This window comes from Mesocricetus auratus, unplaced genomic scaffold (genome assembly GCF_017639785.1).
Source record: "Mesocricetus auratus isolate SY011 unplaced genomic scaffold, BCM_Maur_2.0 Super-Scaffold_100046, whole genome shotgun sequence".
NCBI lineage: Eukaryota > Metazoa > Chordata > Mammalia > Rodentia > Cricetidae > Mesocricetus > Mesocricetus auratus.
Window position 1 is genome coordinate 2,360,022 of NW_024429223.1, and position 14,794 is coordinate 2,374,815.

At 49.1% G+C, this 14,794-nt stretch overlaps 1 protein-coding gene across 1 annotated transcript; it reads right to left on the minus strand.

The window, feature by feature from the left end:
• Positions 1-5,824: 5,824 nt before the first annotated feature.
• On the minus strand, positions 5,825-14,588 carry LOC121135975 (major allergen I polypeptide chain 1-like). The gene is made up of 3 exons (XM_040735444.1): positions 14,528-14,588; positions 14,228-14,415; positions 5,825-5,962 (listed from the first exon to the last, which is right to left on the minus strand). The coding sequence occupies exons 1-3, from the start codon at positions 14,586-14,588 to the stop codon at positions 5,825-5,827; spliced, it is 387 nt and encodes a 128-aa protein (XP_040591378.1).
• Positions 14,589-14,794: the final 206 nt, after the last annotated feature.

Sequence of the window (14,794 nt, forward strand, 5' to 3'; positions counted from 1 at the left end):
GGGATTGTAGGCTGATACTCCCCTGATCCATGTCTAAAATCCATACATGAGTGAGTACATACCATGTTTGTCTTTTTGTGTGTGGTTTACCTCATTCAGTATGGTTTCGTCTAGTGCCATTCATTTTTTTCTTTTATCATTTTTTATTTTAATTTTAAATAGCTTGTTTTACATGTCAAACCCAGTTCCCTCTCACTTCCCTCCTCCCACACTCCCCTTCCCCCCCAGCCTCCCACCCTATTGCCAAATCCTTCCACATAGGGGATATCTAGAGTCTGTCGTTTCACTCTGGGTAGGGTCCAGGCACTCCACTAAGAGTCCAGGCTAAGAGAGCATCCCTCTTTGTGATTTGGGCACATGATGACTGTTTATATTCCAGGGATAGACACTGATACACAGCTCAGGGCCCCATAGGTTGCCCAGGCCTTCTCGCTGACACTCACATTTGGGGAGTCCAGATCAGTCCCATGCTGGCCTCCCTGCTGTCAGTCTGGGGTCCAAGAGCTCTCCCCCTCTTCAGATCAGCTGTCTCTGCTGGTTTTGCCAGCCCATTCTTTGCCAATTTGCTTATCACTCCTCTCTCTGTCACTGGGTTCCTTGGGTTCAGTTCAGTGATTAATTGTGTGTTTACCTCTGCTTCCATTAATCACTGGATGAAGGCTCCCGGATGGTTATAGACATCAAGTTCATTATCAGGAATGGGCATTTAAGGTGGTCTCTCCACTATTGCTTAGCTTGCCAATTGGTGTTATCCCTTTGTATTATCCCTTTAGATCACTCGAGGTCACTCTGGTGCCTGATCTGTCTTCTAACCTATGATTCCCTCTTCCCCCTATTCTACCCCCACCCACTCAACTTCCTGTTCCCCCATGACCTACTCTGTCTTCCTCTTCTCCCCCTCTCTTCTTCCCAGCTCCCACTCCCCCCACCCCTCACCATGTTCCCCATCCATTCAGAGGATCTTGTCTTGAAAGACCCCAGGCGGGGGACTTTCACGGGAGGGAGACCCGAACCCAAGGAACAACGAGACCACGAGCTTGGATGCAACAGCAAGAGGCTTTATTGATAATACACGAGTACCCGGGGCATCTCAGTCTCGGGAACTGAGAGCCCCGAGCTGGGGACTCAGGGGTTCTTTTATAGCAAAAAGCGCAGTACAGAAGCGAGAAGCCTAGTTACAGGACCCTGATTGGGCAATTTAAATGAGGCTGGGGCTCAGAACGAGGGCAATTAAGGTTTCTCTCGGAACTCAAGTCTCGGCCTTGGCCCTATCTGAGGAACAATAGGTCTCTGTGCTTGCCCAATCTTGCTGGGCTGGCCATCTGGTCACAGCAGACACCCAAAGCCCGTGTCCTTGGGCAGAGCTCCCTTCTGATAGCAAGGACTATTCAGCTGTGGGGGTAACGGAATTTTTCATAAGCCTCAGCTGCCTGCCTGTGTAGACTGGGCCGGGGTCTTTCATTCCCCCATTGCTCTTGTAACTAAATGGAATCTTTCATTCAAGGGTTTCTGCCATCTCGAGATCCCTTTGCTTTAGCTGCTGGTATTGTTGAGTCAAGACCAGTGATTGTACCCTTTCTTTTATGAACTGGGTCAGTCTGTTTAAGATGTATGGCCCAAGCATCAGAACCAAAAGTATAATGATCAGGGGTCCCAATTCGATCCCCGGCATCTCCACCAGATCACATAGATCAAAATACAGGGTGGGGAAGGTGTCTGTCAGAGCCCCAAGTTGGGAACTCAGGCTTGCAGTCTATCCCGTCCCCAGATTGGTTATCACCCAAGTAATATTGAATACTCGGTGAGGACTTCCCTCAATAAGGGGAAAGGTAAGCATGAAGCATAAGAAGGCAATCAAACAACTCGGGAGAGTCTTATCTTTAGAAGATTTTGAGTGCGTTGGGCCTTTCATCCTGAGTCCGGTTCCTCAGGGGAGGCAGCTTTCACATGCGAGGCGTGTATCCAAGCAGCAATCCCGTCCACCTTGAGAGCAGTAGGGGTGGTCAACAGGACCGTGTATGGTCCCTTCCAGCGGGGTTCAAGGTTCTTAGCCTGGTGGCGTCGGACCCAAACGCTGTCTCCCACGTAATAGGAGTGGGGGACGATAGGGTGTCTCCTCTGGTCTCGGTAGGCTTGGGCCAGGGGCTTCCAGACTTCCTGCTGGACCAGCTGTAGTGCCTGCAGGTGAGCTTGAAGAGAGGAGGAATTGGCATAGTCAGAAATATCTTGGTCAAAGAACTGAACAAAGGGAATGGTGGTTCCATGTAAAATCTCAAAAGGGGTGAGGCCATGGGGGCCCGGTGTATTCCGGGCACGATAGAGGGCAAGGGGGAGCAAGAGGACCCAGTCTTTAGTGCCAGCTGCAAGCGATAATTTAGTTAGAGTCTCCTCAATGGTTCTATTCATTTGCTCTACCTGTCCTGAGCTTTGGGGTCAGTAAGCACAGTGTAATTTCCAATCAATCCCCAACAAGGTGGCCACAGACTGACTTACCTGAGAAACAAAGGCAGGCCCATTGTCTGTCCCCAATACCTGTGGCATTCCGTAACGGGGGAAGATTTCTTCAAGAAGTTTCTTGGTGACCACCTTCGCCGTCTCGTGCTTGGTGGGGTAGGCTTCAGTCCATCCCGAGAAGGTGTCAACAAAAACCAGGAGGTCTGTGAGATCTATTTCCCAGTGCACCCCAGGCCGGTGCCCCCGAGCTCGGGTCCCCATGGGTAGCTTTAGCCTGGTCGCATTTACGCGGGCGCAGGCGTCACATCGCTCAGTCACTTGCTTTAGTATTTTCCCAACAGGTGGCGGGTATTTTCTTCCCGGGCTAATAGTTCTTGCATTTTCCTGGAGCTCAAATGAGTGAGTTTGTGTAGGCTGCTAACCAGACTACAGCTGCTTGAAGGAGGTGACTGCTGTTTCCCATGGCCAGGGCAGCCTCCCGGGCGGCCTGGTCTGCCCTCCGGTTTCCCCGGGCGACTGGGCTGTCACCTTTCTGATGCCCTGAGCAATGTATGATGTCGTGACAAAGGCATAACGGCTGTCTATGTAGACAGTAAGTTTCTTACCTTCCGCCAGCTTCAGAGCCTGTGTTAACAGAGGTGGGACCTAGTCACGTAAGATACCAGAGGCTGCTGGCACTCGCAGCCGCTCCTGCTTTCCACTCGGCTCCCGGCCTCGGGCTGCGCGGCTTCCGCCGCTCCTTCCTCAGCGTCGTTGCGCTTCTGCCCTGCCCGGGAGAAGCCATCCGCAACCCCGCTCCATCCCCCCCATAGCGCGCGCCCGCGGAGCGTTCCCGAGCCGCCGCGCAGCTGTTCCCGCAGCCTTGGCTCTCTCCCTCCCTTGATGTATAAAGCTGCTTTCGTCCGTGAACCAGACGTAGTCGGGGTTGGGAAGGGGTTGATCCGTGAGGTCAGCTCTCATCCCATGGACCTCAGCCAGGTCCTGCAAGCAGTCATGAGTCTCTGCTTCCCCCGGGAAGGGGAAGTAGCGAGGCGGGGTTTAGGGTCACTGGAGCCCCGAAGTGAATTCGGTCCTTGTCCAGCAACAAAGTCTGGTAATGAGTCATCCTGGCATTGGTGAGCCAGCGGCCCGGTGGCTGCCTGATGACTGCCTCCATAGCATGGGGGGGCATAAATAGTCAAAGGCTGCCCCAAAGTCAATTTATGAGAGTCCTTTATGAGAACTGTGGTGGCGGCGATCATGCGGAGACATGGGGGCCATCCTGACGCTACGGGGTCTAATCTCTTAGATAGGTAGGCGACCGGTCGTCTCCAGGGCCCAAGTTTTTGAGTTAGGACCCCCTTCGCATAACCCTCTTGCTCAGCCACGAATAAGTCAAAGGGTTTAGTCAGATCAGGTAACCCCCGAGCTGGGGAGCAGAGCAGAGCCTTCTTGATGTCCATGAAGGCTTTTTCCTGGCTCTCCCCCCAGTCAAAGTCAGCCCCCGTCTTGGTGAGGGGGTACAGGGGTGCTGCCATTTCCGCAAACCCGGGGATCCACAGTCTACAGAAACCTGCCGTTCCCAAGAATTCCCGCAGTTTTCGGGGGGTCTTGGGAGGAGGGATGTCAAGTATGGCCTGTTTGCGGGCTTCTGTTAGCCAACGTTTCCCATCCTGGATTTTGTACCCCAAGTAGGTGACCTGTGTCCGGCAGATTTGGGCCTTCTTGGCAGAGGCCTTATACCCCAAGTCTCCTAAAGTCTTTAAGAGAGCTTCTGTCCCCCTAGAGCATTCCTCCTCTGTTTTGGTGGCTATCAGGATGTCATTGTAAGAGGATGACCTCAGGATGGTGGACTCTAAACCCGGCCAAATCCTGATGCAAGGCCTCATCAAAGAGGGTGGGGCTATTTTTGAACCCTTGGGGCAACCTAGTCCATGTAAGTTGTCCCGAGATTCCCAGGTCTGCATCCTGCCATTCAAAGGCAAACAGTGGCTGACTGTCTTTGGGTAATCGCAGGCAGAAGAAGGCCATCCTTTAAATCCAGGACTGAGTACCATACATAGTCAGGTGGCAGTCCACTCAGGAGGTTATAGGGATTGGGGACTGTGGGGTGTATGTCCTCAACCCGCTCATTGACTTCCCGGAGGTCCTGGACCGGCCTATAGTCATTGGTTCCGGGCTTCTTGACTGGCAGCAGGGGAGTGTTCCAGGGGGACCGGCAGGGAGTTAGAATGCCCTGCTCCAGTAGCCTCTTAATGTGAGGTTTGATCCCATCGCGGGCCTCCCGGGACATGGGATATTGTTTAATTGAGGCCGGGAGAGCAGATGCCTTTAAATGGACTATGATGGGAGCCTGTTGGAGGGCTAGTCCCATTTCTCCAGTTTCTGCCCAGGACTGGGGAAAGTCAGTCAGCCAGCGGTCTTTGACCTTAAAAGAGTCATCCTTGGGCTCATGTATTCTATATTACTCTTCTAAGGCTATGGTCAGCACCGTGAGTGGAGCCCCTTCTGGCCCCGTGACTCTTATGTTGGCTTTCTCAAAATGTACTTGATCCTTTAACTTCGTTAGGAGGTCTCGACCCAGGAGGGGGTATGGACAGTCAGGAACATGTAAAAAGGAGTGCATCACCTTACCGGTCGCTAGGTGGAGCTGGAGGTCCGTGGTCCATCGATACTGCTTCCCGCCGATGGCCCCCTTTGTTCCTCTCTCTACCTATCCTGTCTCTGACATTCTGTCTCCCTCTTTTCTCTCTCTCTAATTTCCTGTGCTTCTCTTTTATTAAAAATGCGTTCTGCCTCCCTCAATACATCTGGTAGTGTACACCCCTGTCATATGGGGTATACATTCTGTAAGCTTCCTTAAGTCTTTCTAAAAATGGCTGGCGATTCCTCTGCCTTCTGAACTCTCTGTCTTACCTGGGCCAAATTTGTAGATTGCTTACCCGTCTCTCGGAGACTCGCTACAAGCAACTGGCAATAAAGACGGGGCGGTCAAGGGAGAAAGCAGCATCAATTTCATTTGGAAGCTGTGTAGGTTGTCCATTTGCCCCAGGAACTTTTTTTTTCTTTTCTTTTCCCGGGCTTCAAGAAGGACCCGCTGTAGTGAGAACCGATTCTAATAGATCAGTCAGTCTCACGGGGTCTGCTGAAAAGGAAGGGTTATTATTTTTCCAGTTATAAAGATCTGAGGCAGAGAACGGCCAGTACTGCAACTGGCCATCGGGGCCCATACGGGGAGGCAGGGCGGTTGACCGGAGCGGGCTGAGGCTGCGGCGCCACCCGGAAGAGCCGGAACGGCCGCAGGGGAGCGGGGCGAGGGGCGTGGCGGCCACTCTCTGTCCGTACTCAGTCCACCGCGGGCCGCGGCAGTGAGAGCGCCGAATCCTAACCATTAGACCACCAGGGAGGCAGACGAAGCTCCCCTCGCACGGCCGCCGGTCGCGCTGTCACACTCAGGGCGCCCTTCCCGCAGCAGCCGGGACGCTGAACGCGAACCGGAAATGAGCCGCAGCCCGAGCGGTGTCTGCAGCTGCGGCGGTGGCGGGGGTTAGGGAAGAGAAGGGGGAGGGAGGGTCATAGATCAGCACTTCCCAGGTAACTATATAGGGTACTTGGTCCGGGTGGCCCTGGGGTCCAGGATCCATGACTTTCTCCTTCACCTGGAAGATAATTTGAGGGTTAAAGGTGCCATCTCGTGGCCAGCCAACATCAAAAGTTGGCCATTCAGAAGAGCAAAAGGTGATCCATTGCTTCTTGCGCGCATCGACAGACCGGTTGTGAGCGTATTCCTGAACCTGTTGCCAATGTGAAAGGGTTAGGCTAGGCGGAGTGGTAACTGTCTGGCCCATTTTCTCGAGAGCGATGACAAACGACACTAAGACGGATGAACAGATAAGAAACAAAAACAAACAGATTTTCGCTGCGCGGCTTTGACGAAAGTCAAAAGCAAATTCAGATCGGGGACGGGGGCCTTGTGCTCTCGTCCTCGTCCCCTACCAGGATGGAAAATCCCTCGGCCAGTGGGACTTCCCCAAACAGACGGGGCAGATTCCTAGGCATCTACCCCAAACAGACGAGTCCCTAAGGACTCCAGAAACAGACGGGGCAGATTCCCCAAACAAACGGGGCAGATTCCTAGGCATCTACCCCAACCAGACGAGTCCCTAAGGACTCCAGACGCTACCAGGATGTCTCCTGGAGCTGCGGTCGGGAGTACGAATCTGTCAATTCCTCCTCGGTGCCGCCAGATACAGATGTATACAGCTGTATACTACAGACGCAGGCGCGAGAAAATAACAGGCATAGACAGACAGCAGACAACAGAAACAACAGAAATTGAGTCCGGACAATTCTTACCTCCCAGAAGTGGGTCGGTGGTCCCTGGGCGGGGGTCTCAATTCCCGGCCAACGCACCAAATGAAAGACCCCAGGCGGGGGACTTTCACGGGAGGGAGACCCGAACCCAAGGAACAATGAGACCATGAGCTTGGATGCAACAGCAAGAGGCTTTATTGATAATACACGGGTACCCGGGGCATCTCAGTCTCGGGAACTGAGAGCCCTGAGCTGGGGACTCAGGGGTTCTTTTATAGCAAAAAGCGCAGTACAGAAGTGAGAAGCCTAGTTACAGGACCCTGATTGGGCAATTTAAATGAGGCTGGGGCTCAGAACGAGGGCAATTAAGGTTTCTCTCGGAACTCAAGTCTCGGCCTTGGCCCTATCTGAGGAACAATAGGTCTCTGTGCTTGCCCAATCTTGCTGGGCTGGCCATCTGGTCACAGCAGACACCCAAAGCCCGTGTCCTTGGGCAGAGCTCCCTTCTGATAGCAAGGACTATTCAGCTGTGGGGGAAACGGAATTTTTCATAAGCCTCAGCTGCCTGCCTGTGTAGACTGGGCCTGTAAGGACCCCAAACATATACTAACCCCCACAACAAGACAGGTTTTATCTTGTAGCCTTGGCTGTCTTGGAACTCACTTTGTGGACCTGGCTTGCCTCAAGCTGTCTCTTACTTTCAGGTACTGGGATTAAAGGTGACTAGCACTGGCCAATGGCCATGCATTTCCTTAGTAGTTACATATTGATTGAGGGAAGGACCAGCCCATTTTGGGTGATGGCATCATTGGGCTTGTGGCCTGAGTTCTATAAGATAGCAGGTTGAGCAAGCCCTGGGATAGAAACCAGTAGCAGCATCCTACATGGCCTTTGCATCCGCTCCTGCCTTCAGGCTCCTGCCCTTCTTGAGGTCATGTCCTGACTCTGATGATGAATGGTGACATGGAAGTATAATCCAAATAAACCCTTCCCTCCTTAATTTGCTTTGTTTATGGTGTTTTCTCACAGCATTAGCAATACTAACCTTTTTATTTGTTTACCTGGACAGTCACCCAGAGTCTCACACTAATGTCGAGGCAGCCAACTTTGGTTAAGCCCTGGAATATCTGACAGACCATTTCAGAAAAAGAGAGATTGGAAAGACTGTCCTACCCTGTCTTGGTATGGATCAGTCATTGCTTTTGCTTGCATCCCGATTGTCCAGTTTGAACAGTGTGCCTGTTCTCAGCAGTCATGCAAGGGAAATTCTTTGCCCAACAGGTCTGGTCTTGCCAAGAAGAAAATAAAGTCCAAATGAAGCATCTCCGGTGTTCATCATTGTCTAGGAAAAATGACTCAGTGCTGTCAGGAGCAGTCATGTCCCAGGTCAGCAGAGTTCTAAATTATTAAAATGTTTAAATGCCATATTCTGTAGGTCTTTGAAGTGTTTGAAGATCAATTATTTATGCTGAGTATATCTCTCTGCATCTAGAGAACCAAATAACATACCTAGGTAATACAAGAATGGATGACTATTATAGAAAATTCTCAATAAACTTCATAGCTATTCACCAATTCTTCAGATAAAAAATAAACAACCTAGCAGCCAGATCGACTCCCCTCCACCCCCAGACAGACAACCAAGTAACCAGGAGCCTGCAGAGAGAGCTGCTCCACTTCCACCCAAGCCCAGGGCAGAGGGCAGAGGGCAGAGGGCAGAGGGCAGAGGGCAGAGGGCAGAGGTGAGCACTCTCACACTCTCTTGGATTCCCTGGCTTGCGGACTGAAGCCAGGTCAACCCCCCACATGGACGACCAAGTGAACAGGAGCCTGAGGTCAGAGAGCAGAGGCCAGAGAGTATTGGATTAGCTTGCACTCACCAAAAGGGAACCCTGGTCACCTATCCACCAGGAGAGGAAGAGGCTCTTTCTACACCCACTGGAAGAAGTGATGGGGAAAAGGCAATATAAGAACACACTCAGCAACAGAAAAACAAAAATGACACCACCAGAGACCAGAGTCTAGAGATTCTACATCAGTAAGACTTGAACACCCCAATGCCGACGAAGCAGAAGGGAATGACCTTAAAAACACCTTCATGAAAATGATAGAGGCCTTCAAAGAGGATTGAGAAAATCCCTTAAAGAAATGGAAGAAAAAACAAACCAAAAAATGCAAGAAATAGAAGAAAAAACAAACCAAAAATCCAACAAATAGAAGAAAGGGAGGAAAACACGAAAGCAAAAATTACAAGAAACAATTCAAACAATGCAGGGATTGAAAGCTGACATGGAGACAATGAAAAAAAAAACACAGTCTGAAGGAATGCTAGAAATTGAAAAACTAGGGAAATGGACAGGTACTACTGATGCAAGCATAACCAACAGAATACAAGAGATGGAAGAGAGAATCTCAGGTGTTGAAGATACATTAGGAGAAATAGATTAATCAATCAAAGAAAATCTACGTTAGGAGAAATGGATTCATCAAAGAAAATCTGAAGTCAAACAAATCCCTAACACAAAATATCCAGGAAATATGGGACACTGTGAAAAGTTCAAACCTAAGAATAATAGGTATAGCTCCACCCACGGAACTAGGACTAGAGCAGCTGCCTGTGCTTGGGGTCTACCACTGCATCTTCCATCCCCACAGTGAGAACCAATGCACCATAGTCTCCTGCTCCACCCACGGGCCCAGGTAAACCAGGACCCCTGTCTGCACCGCCTGCCTGGACCTGGGCTCTAACACAGAGGCCTACATCCCAGGTGGCAACGGTAGGAGTCACAGTGCCCTAGGTTCCTGCTGAACCCACGGAACTAGGACTAGACCACCTGCAGGTGCTTGGGGACTGCCACTGCAGCTTCCATCTCAGGGAAAGGAGCAAACTCACCCCAGCACCCTAGTCTCCTGCTCCACCCATGTGACTAAGACTATCAGGGCCTGTCTCCAGGCCACACTCCTGTGCCTGGGGTATACCACTGGGGCTCCAATCCATCCCGGTGGGATCCAAAGCACCCCAGCATCATAGTCTATTTCTCCACCCAGGAGACCAGGAACTGGAGAGCTACCACAACAGTGAACTTGCCTACACATACCAGAAGGGAACCCTGTTCCCACACCCACCAGGAGAGGAAAAGGCACCCTCTGGAACCCAAAGCAAGAACAGATTGGAAGGAGACAATAAAAATCACAAGGAGCAATAGACACAGCCAGAGTCCAGAGACCCTACACCAACTAGTGTTCACCATGGCATACAAATGAACTTTGGGAGCCCATTCTACATGGAGGGATGCTCTCTCAGCCTGGACACATGGGGAAGGGCCTAGGTCCTGCCCTGGATGACATGACAGACTCTGGCAATCTCCGCAAAGACGGCCTCACCCTCCCTGGGAAATGATGTGGGGAGTGGGCTAGGGGTGGGGGTGTGGCTGGTGGAGGGAGAAGGGGGAGCTGGGATTGACATTTGAAGCATGCATGTTTAAATTTAAATAAAAACATACTTATAAAAACAACAATATACCTCAAATTCAGTAAAAATATGAAAAAGCAATCTTTAAACAGGACTACAGCAATAGGACAATGTCCTGGAAATTGTGTGTGTGTGTGTGTGTGTGTGTGTGTGTGTGTGTGTACACAGCCAATATAGCTAGAACTATACAGTGCAAGATGGCAAAAAATCCTTAATTTGTATCAATATACAAAATATGTTAAGCATAGGTAGAAACATAAATACATAGTACCATATGAGAACATAACTTTATATTTGTATATAAAATATTTTAAGCAGAAATAGGAATATAAATGATATAAGAAATATAATGGTGAATTTGTATCAATATACATTATTATCTGAAACAGAAATAAAAAATAATTTTACATATGTACCAATATAGAAGCATCTATGTCAATATAAATTGTCTCTAACTAATAGTTGCTAAAATAGTTCACAGGATCCACTAATCTGCTGAGCACTGGTGGCTCACACTATAATTCCTAGCACTGTTGTTGTATCCTGTTTGTACAACATAAGTAGGTTTATGGTTGGTTTCTGAGACTGAAGGAAGGTTATTCTGGGTATTCCATTGCTGCAACTGACCATGAACCCATAGATTCAAAGCTACACTAGCCACATATAACCTCAGATTTTTTTTGTCCTTCAGACCCTATACATTCAACTCATGTCATTCTTTCTTTTACGTGAGATAAGGTTCCAATCCCTAAGAATTGAATGTCTTCCTCTTGAAGAGGCCAATTCAGGGCCAAGATTACAGAGTGATAATAGTCACATCTGCACCTGACACCAATAATCCCTCAATTACAATGTTATTTATCTGTACTCTTAGCTTTGTTATTTGCCCTTTAGAGAAGCTTGCCAAAATATGCATTGTCTCTTTCCTGGAATTTTTGATACATCCTCCAAAGCCATTCTATGATCCAGAGCAGTATGATTTTTTACAATAGGAACTGGATTTTTTAATTGTTCTTCGGAAGGTATGTTTTCAAGACACCCAGATATATTTGAGGTAGTCAGGTGGTCTTCAAACACTTCAGTGACCTGCAGAATATGACTTTTAAAAATCTTTTAATATGATAGGGTTTTTTTGACACCGAGACATGTCTTCTCCTTTCAGCAACAATGTCCCTTCAGAGAAGATGATGGCAGTGAAGAAACTGAGTTTACTTTCTTTGTGTCAAATGTTAGCCACTGGGCAAGAAAGAGCTCTTGCCTCAATTGCTGACAGCATGTCACCCAAATTGGACAAGCAGCACACAAAAGAATGTGACTGACGAAGTTTACCAAGAAAAGGAAGGACAGCCCATGAGAATATCCTGTTTTATAGAAAAGTCTGCCAGATATTCTAGGCCATGTGGACAGAAGATGGTTGCCCCAACATTGCAGAGGAGCTGTAAGTGACTGTCCAGGCAGCGGGGTGTGCCTGACATTTCTCACATATTTTGGAAGCCGCTTGTTGCACATCCTGCTTACTCAGGAAACATTATTTCCTTCTCGGGGCTCTGACGTAGGTTTGAAGAATTTATACTTACAGTTTTCCTAGAAGCAGATTCAGTAAAGACATTCACTAAAGAAAGGTTAAGTGTATAAGTTTCAGGGATGTACAGATACTTTTGATAATGCAAGACGGAATAGAAAGTGAATTATGTACAACCTTTTGGAACCATTGAAATCGGATAGATAATGGAATATTTTCTCTGAATTTGTCAAATAATATTTTAAATATTTATGGACTGGACATTTTCGAAGTATTTATCACCTGGATACAATATATATATGTATATTTGTTTCATATGGTTTTTTATATTTTCATATTTGTTATCAGCTTTTTAAATTTTTAGCCAGAAGGGGGGAAAATGAAATTTTGTTTGTGCTCTAATAAAGCCTACCTGAAGATCAGGGGGTGGAGGGAGACAACAGTTAACCATAGAGGCCAGGCCTTGGAGATGCACACATTTAACCCCCCTCCACTTGGGAGGAGGAAGCAGAAGGATCAGGTGGTCAAGGCCACTCTGGGCTACACCAAATTGAGTCACTCTAAAAAGAAAGAGCTGGGTGGTGGTGGCTCACACCTCTGATCTCAGCTCCTGGGATCTCATGCCTTTGAACCCAGGGCTTGTGAGGCACACTCCTTTAATCCCAGCACTAGGGTGTTGGAGACGGTAGTCCCCACACTAGGGAGGCCAAGACAGGAGTATAAGGTTGGAGAAGACAGGATCTCAGCTTCTTCTGTTGGAGAATTTGAAGAAAGAGTAACCCACACTCCCACCCCTGGTTCTGTCTGAAGACTTGATATTGGAAAGAGTCTTTGTAGTGGATGAATCCTTTACCTCTCTTATCATTCAACATTTACCCACTATCTGACCCCGAGTTTTTACTATTAAAACCAATTAGGATACATGCTACTTAGCACCTTTGACCTCTACACACACACACACACACACACACACACACACACACACACACAAACAGACAGAGAGACAGAGACAGAGAGACAGAGAAGCATACATACACACACCAAACAAAGGTGATAACAAAGGAAGTCATGTCTTCAGAATTCTAGAGTCTGCTGTCCACACCCATCGAGAGCACTATGACATAAGTCACACACCACAAAAAGGGATCATATCTCCAGCAGGGGGCAGGAAGGTCAGATTTTCCTGTGTAGAGACTGTGACATCCTCAAAATACACTTGGCCTCTCTGACCCTTCACTGTTCCGTGCTCCTGGGCATTTCAATCAGGGAGGTCATGCATGTGCCCGATGGGCTCTGACCCACAGACACTCTGGCTTCGTTGACTTTGGTCTCCTAGGATGCCTAATGCCTGCTTCCAGGACACTTTGGCAACACTTCAATTGAGCAGTGAGAGTTAAATGTCCACTGGTTGTTTTCCCCACATTCTCCTTCCAATCAATGCCCTATCTCAAATCCAAAGAGTCCAGACTCCCCTGTGGATTGCAAGAAATTTATTGTTGGAATCCTGGTCTTAGACACCTGGAGGGTAAGGGTAGGGCTTCTTGTATCTATGAAGGTGAGCAGGCATGTGGCTTCATTGAGTCTTCAGGGTGAAGATGGATTCATCAGCAGAATATGTTATCTTCTATTTTCACTTGGAAAGAAAAGGCCGATGAGGCATCAGAAGTGATGGAGATCTCACTGATCATACATAGGACACCAGTTGGGAGGGAGCTGTACCCATCTGCCATAGATCCTGGGTCTGACCAGTCCCAAGAAGCCACCTCCATCATGCCTCCCTCAAACCACATCAGGGCAAACCTTGTAAACAGCCTCCAATCCAGGCTGATGAAAAGAGCCACCTGACCTCGGGGGACCATGAGCACATGAGGGACAGAATGCAGAAGCATCTGGGCAGGACCTGCAGTGGCTCCAGTTGAGCCTCAGGCAGCTATGGCCCCACAAGTGAACTGATTCCTGTCACATGGAGACCCTCAGATACATGACGCTAACCTGGTGACTGATCCTACTACTTCTAGTGAAAACAGAGGACTCAATTACATGCTCCACCTAGGTCACCCAGGCCTAGATCTTACATAGTGGTCTCGGAGATTCAGAGGACAAGAAAAAAATGAGTGTTTTGGGCGTGTGATGGTAGAATTGACAAGTTGGGATAAAAGACCCAGGCTGGAGAAGGTTACCAGGCCCTGTGTTTGTGTGGCTGGACTCTGAAGGCTGAGCCAGAAAGGCTGATGGAGGCCAAGTGGTATTGTGGGGGCAGGGATCCTGCAGGGTCCAGTCTGGTTGGGCTGAGCCGAACAGCCCGGCCTAGTTTAGGCCTCCTGAGTGTCCCTTACTGCCCTATCCTCTTGATACCCTAACCAGGGAGAGGCCTCTTTGTGGATGCACAGAGGAGTTGCAGTGATGGGGAGGAACACATGCTCCATCACCAACCTGGGGTGAGCAGGGCAGCAGACAGACTTCTGGGCAGACACAAGAGAACTCACCAGCAAACTGCAGACACTCTCCTTGTCTTCCTCTGTCAACTTGTTATCCTCACAGGTTTTTAGATTTTCAGCATTTTCCAGTGTGGCATTGTCATCCTTGTATTTCTTCACAAAGTTGATATAGGCATCCCCAGATGGGCCTAGAAAAAGCTCAAGCTCCTCTTTTATAGTCGGGCAAATGCCACAATCTGGAACACAAAGAATAGGTGATCCTCCTTTGAAGCTTAGCATCAGAGCACATGATCCCTTTGGGAAGTGAAGCTGTGAAAGCCCCGGAGACCCCGAATCCCCATCACCCACCTCCCCCGGAGGTCAGGAGCAGGGCAGCCCCAAGCATCGTGAGAGCACCATGGAGCTTCATGGTAATGATGCCAGGTGCTCCTCCCCTGCTCTGGCCCCTTCTATAACTGTCCTGGGATGTCATTGGGCAGGGCCAGACTGTGTCTGAGCCCTTCTAGGCTCCTCCCAGAACACTGTGTGATACTCCCTGGGGTGGTGTCAGGAGAGATGTCTATTTTGGCTAGAGGAGAAGGTCCAGGTCAACAAAGTCCTGGCTCAGCCTGGTTC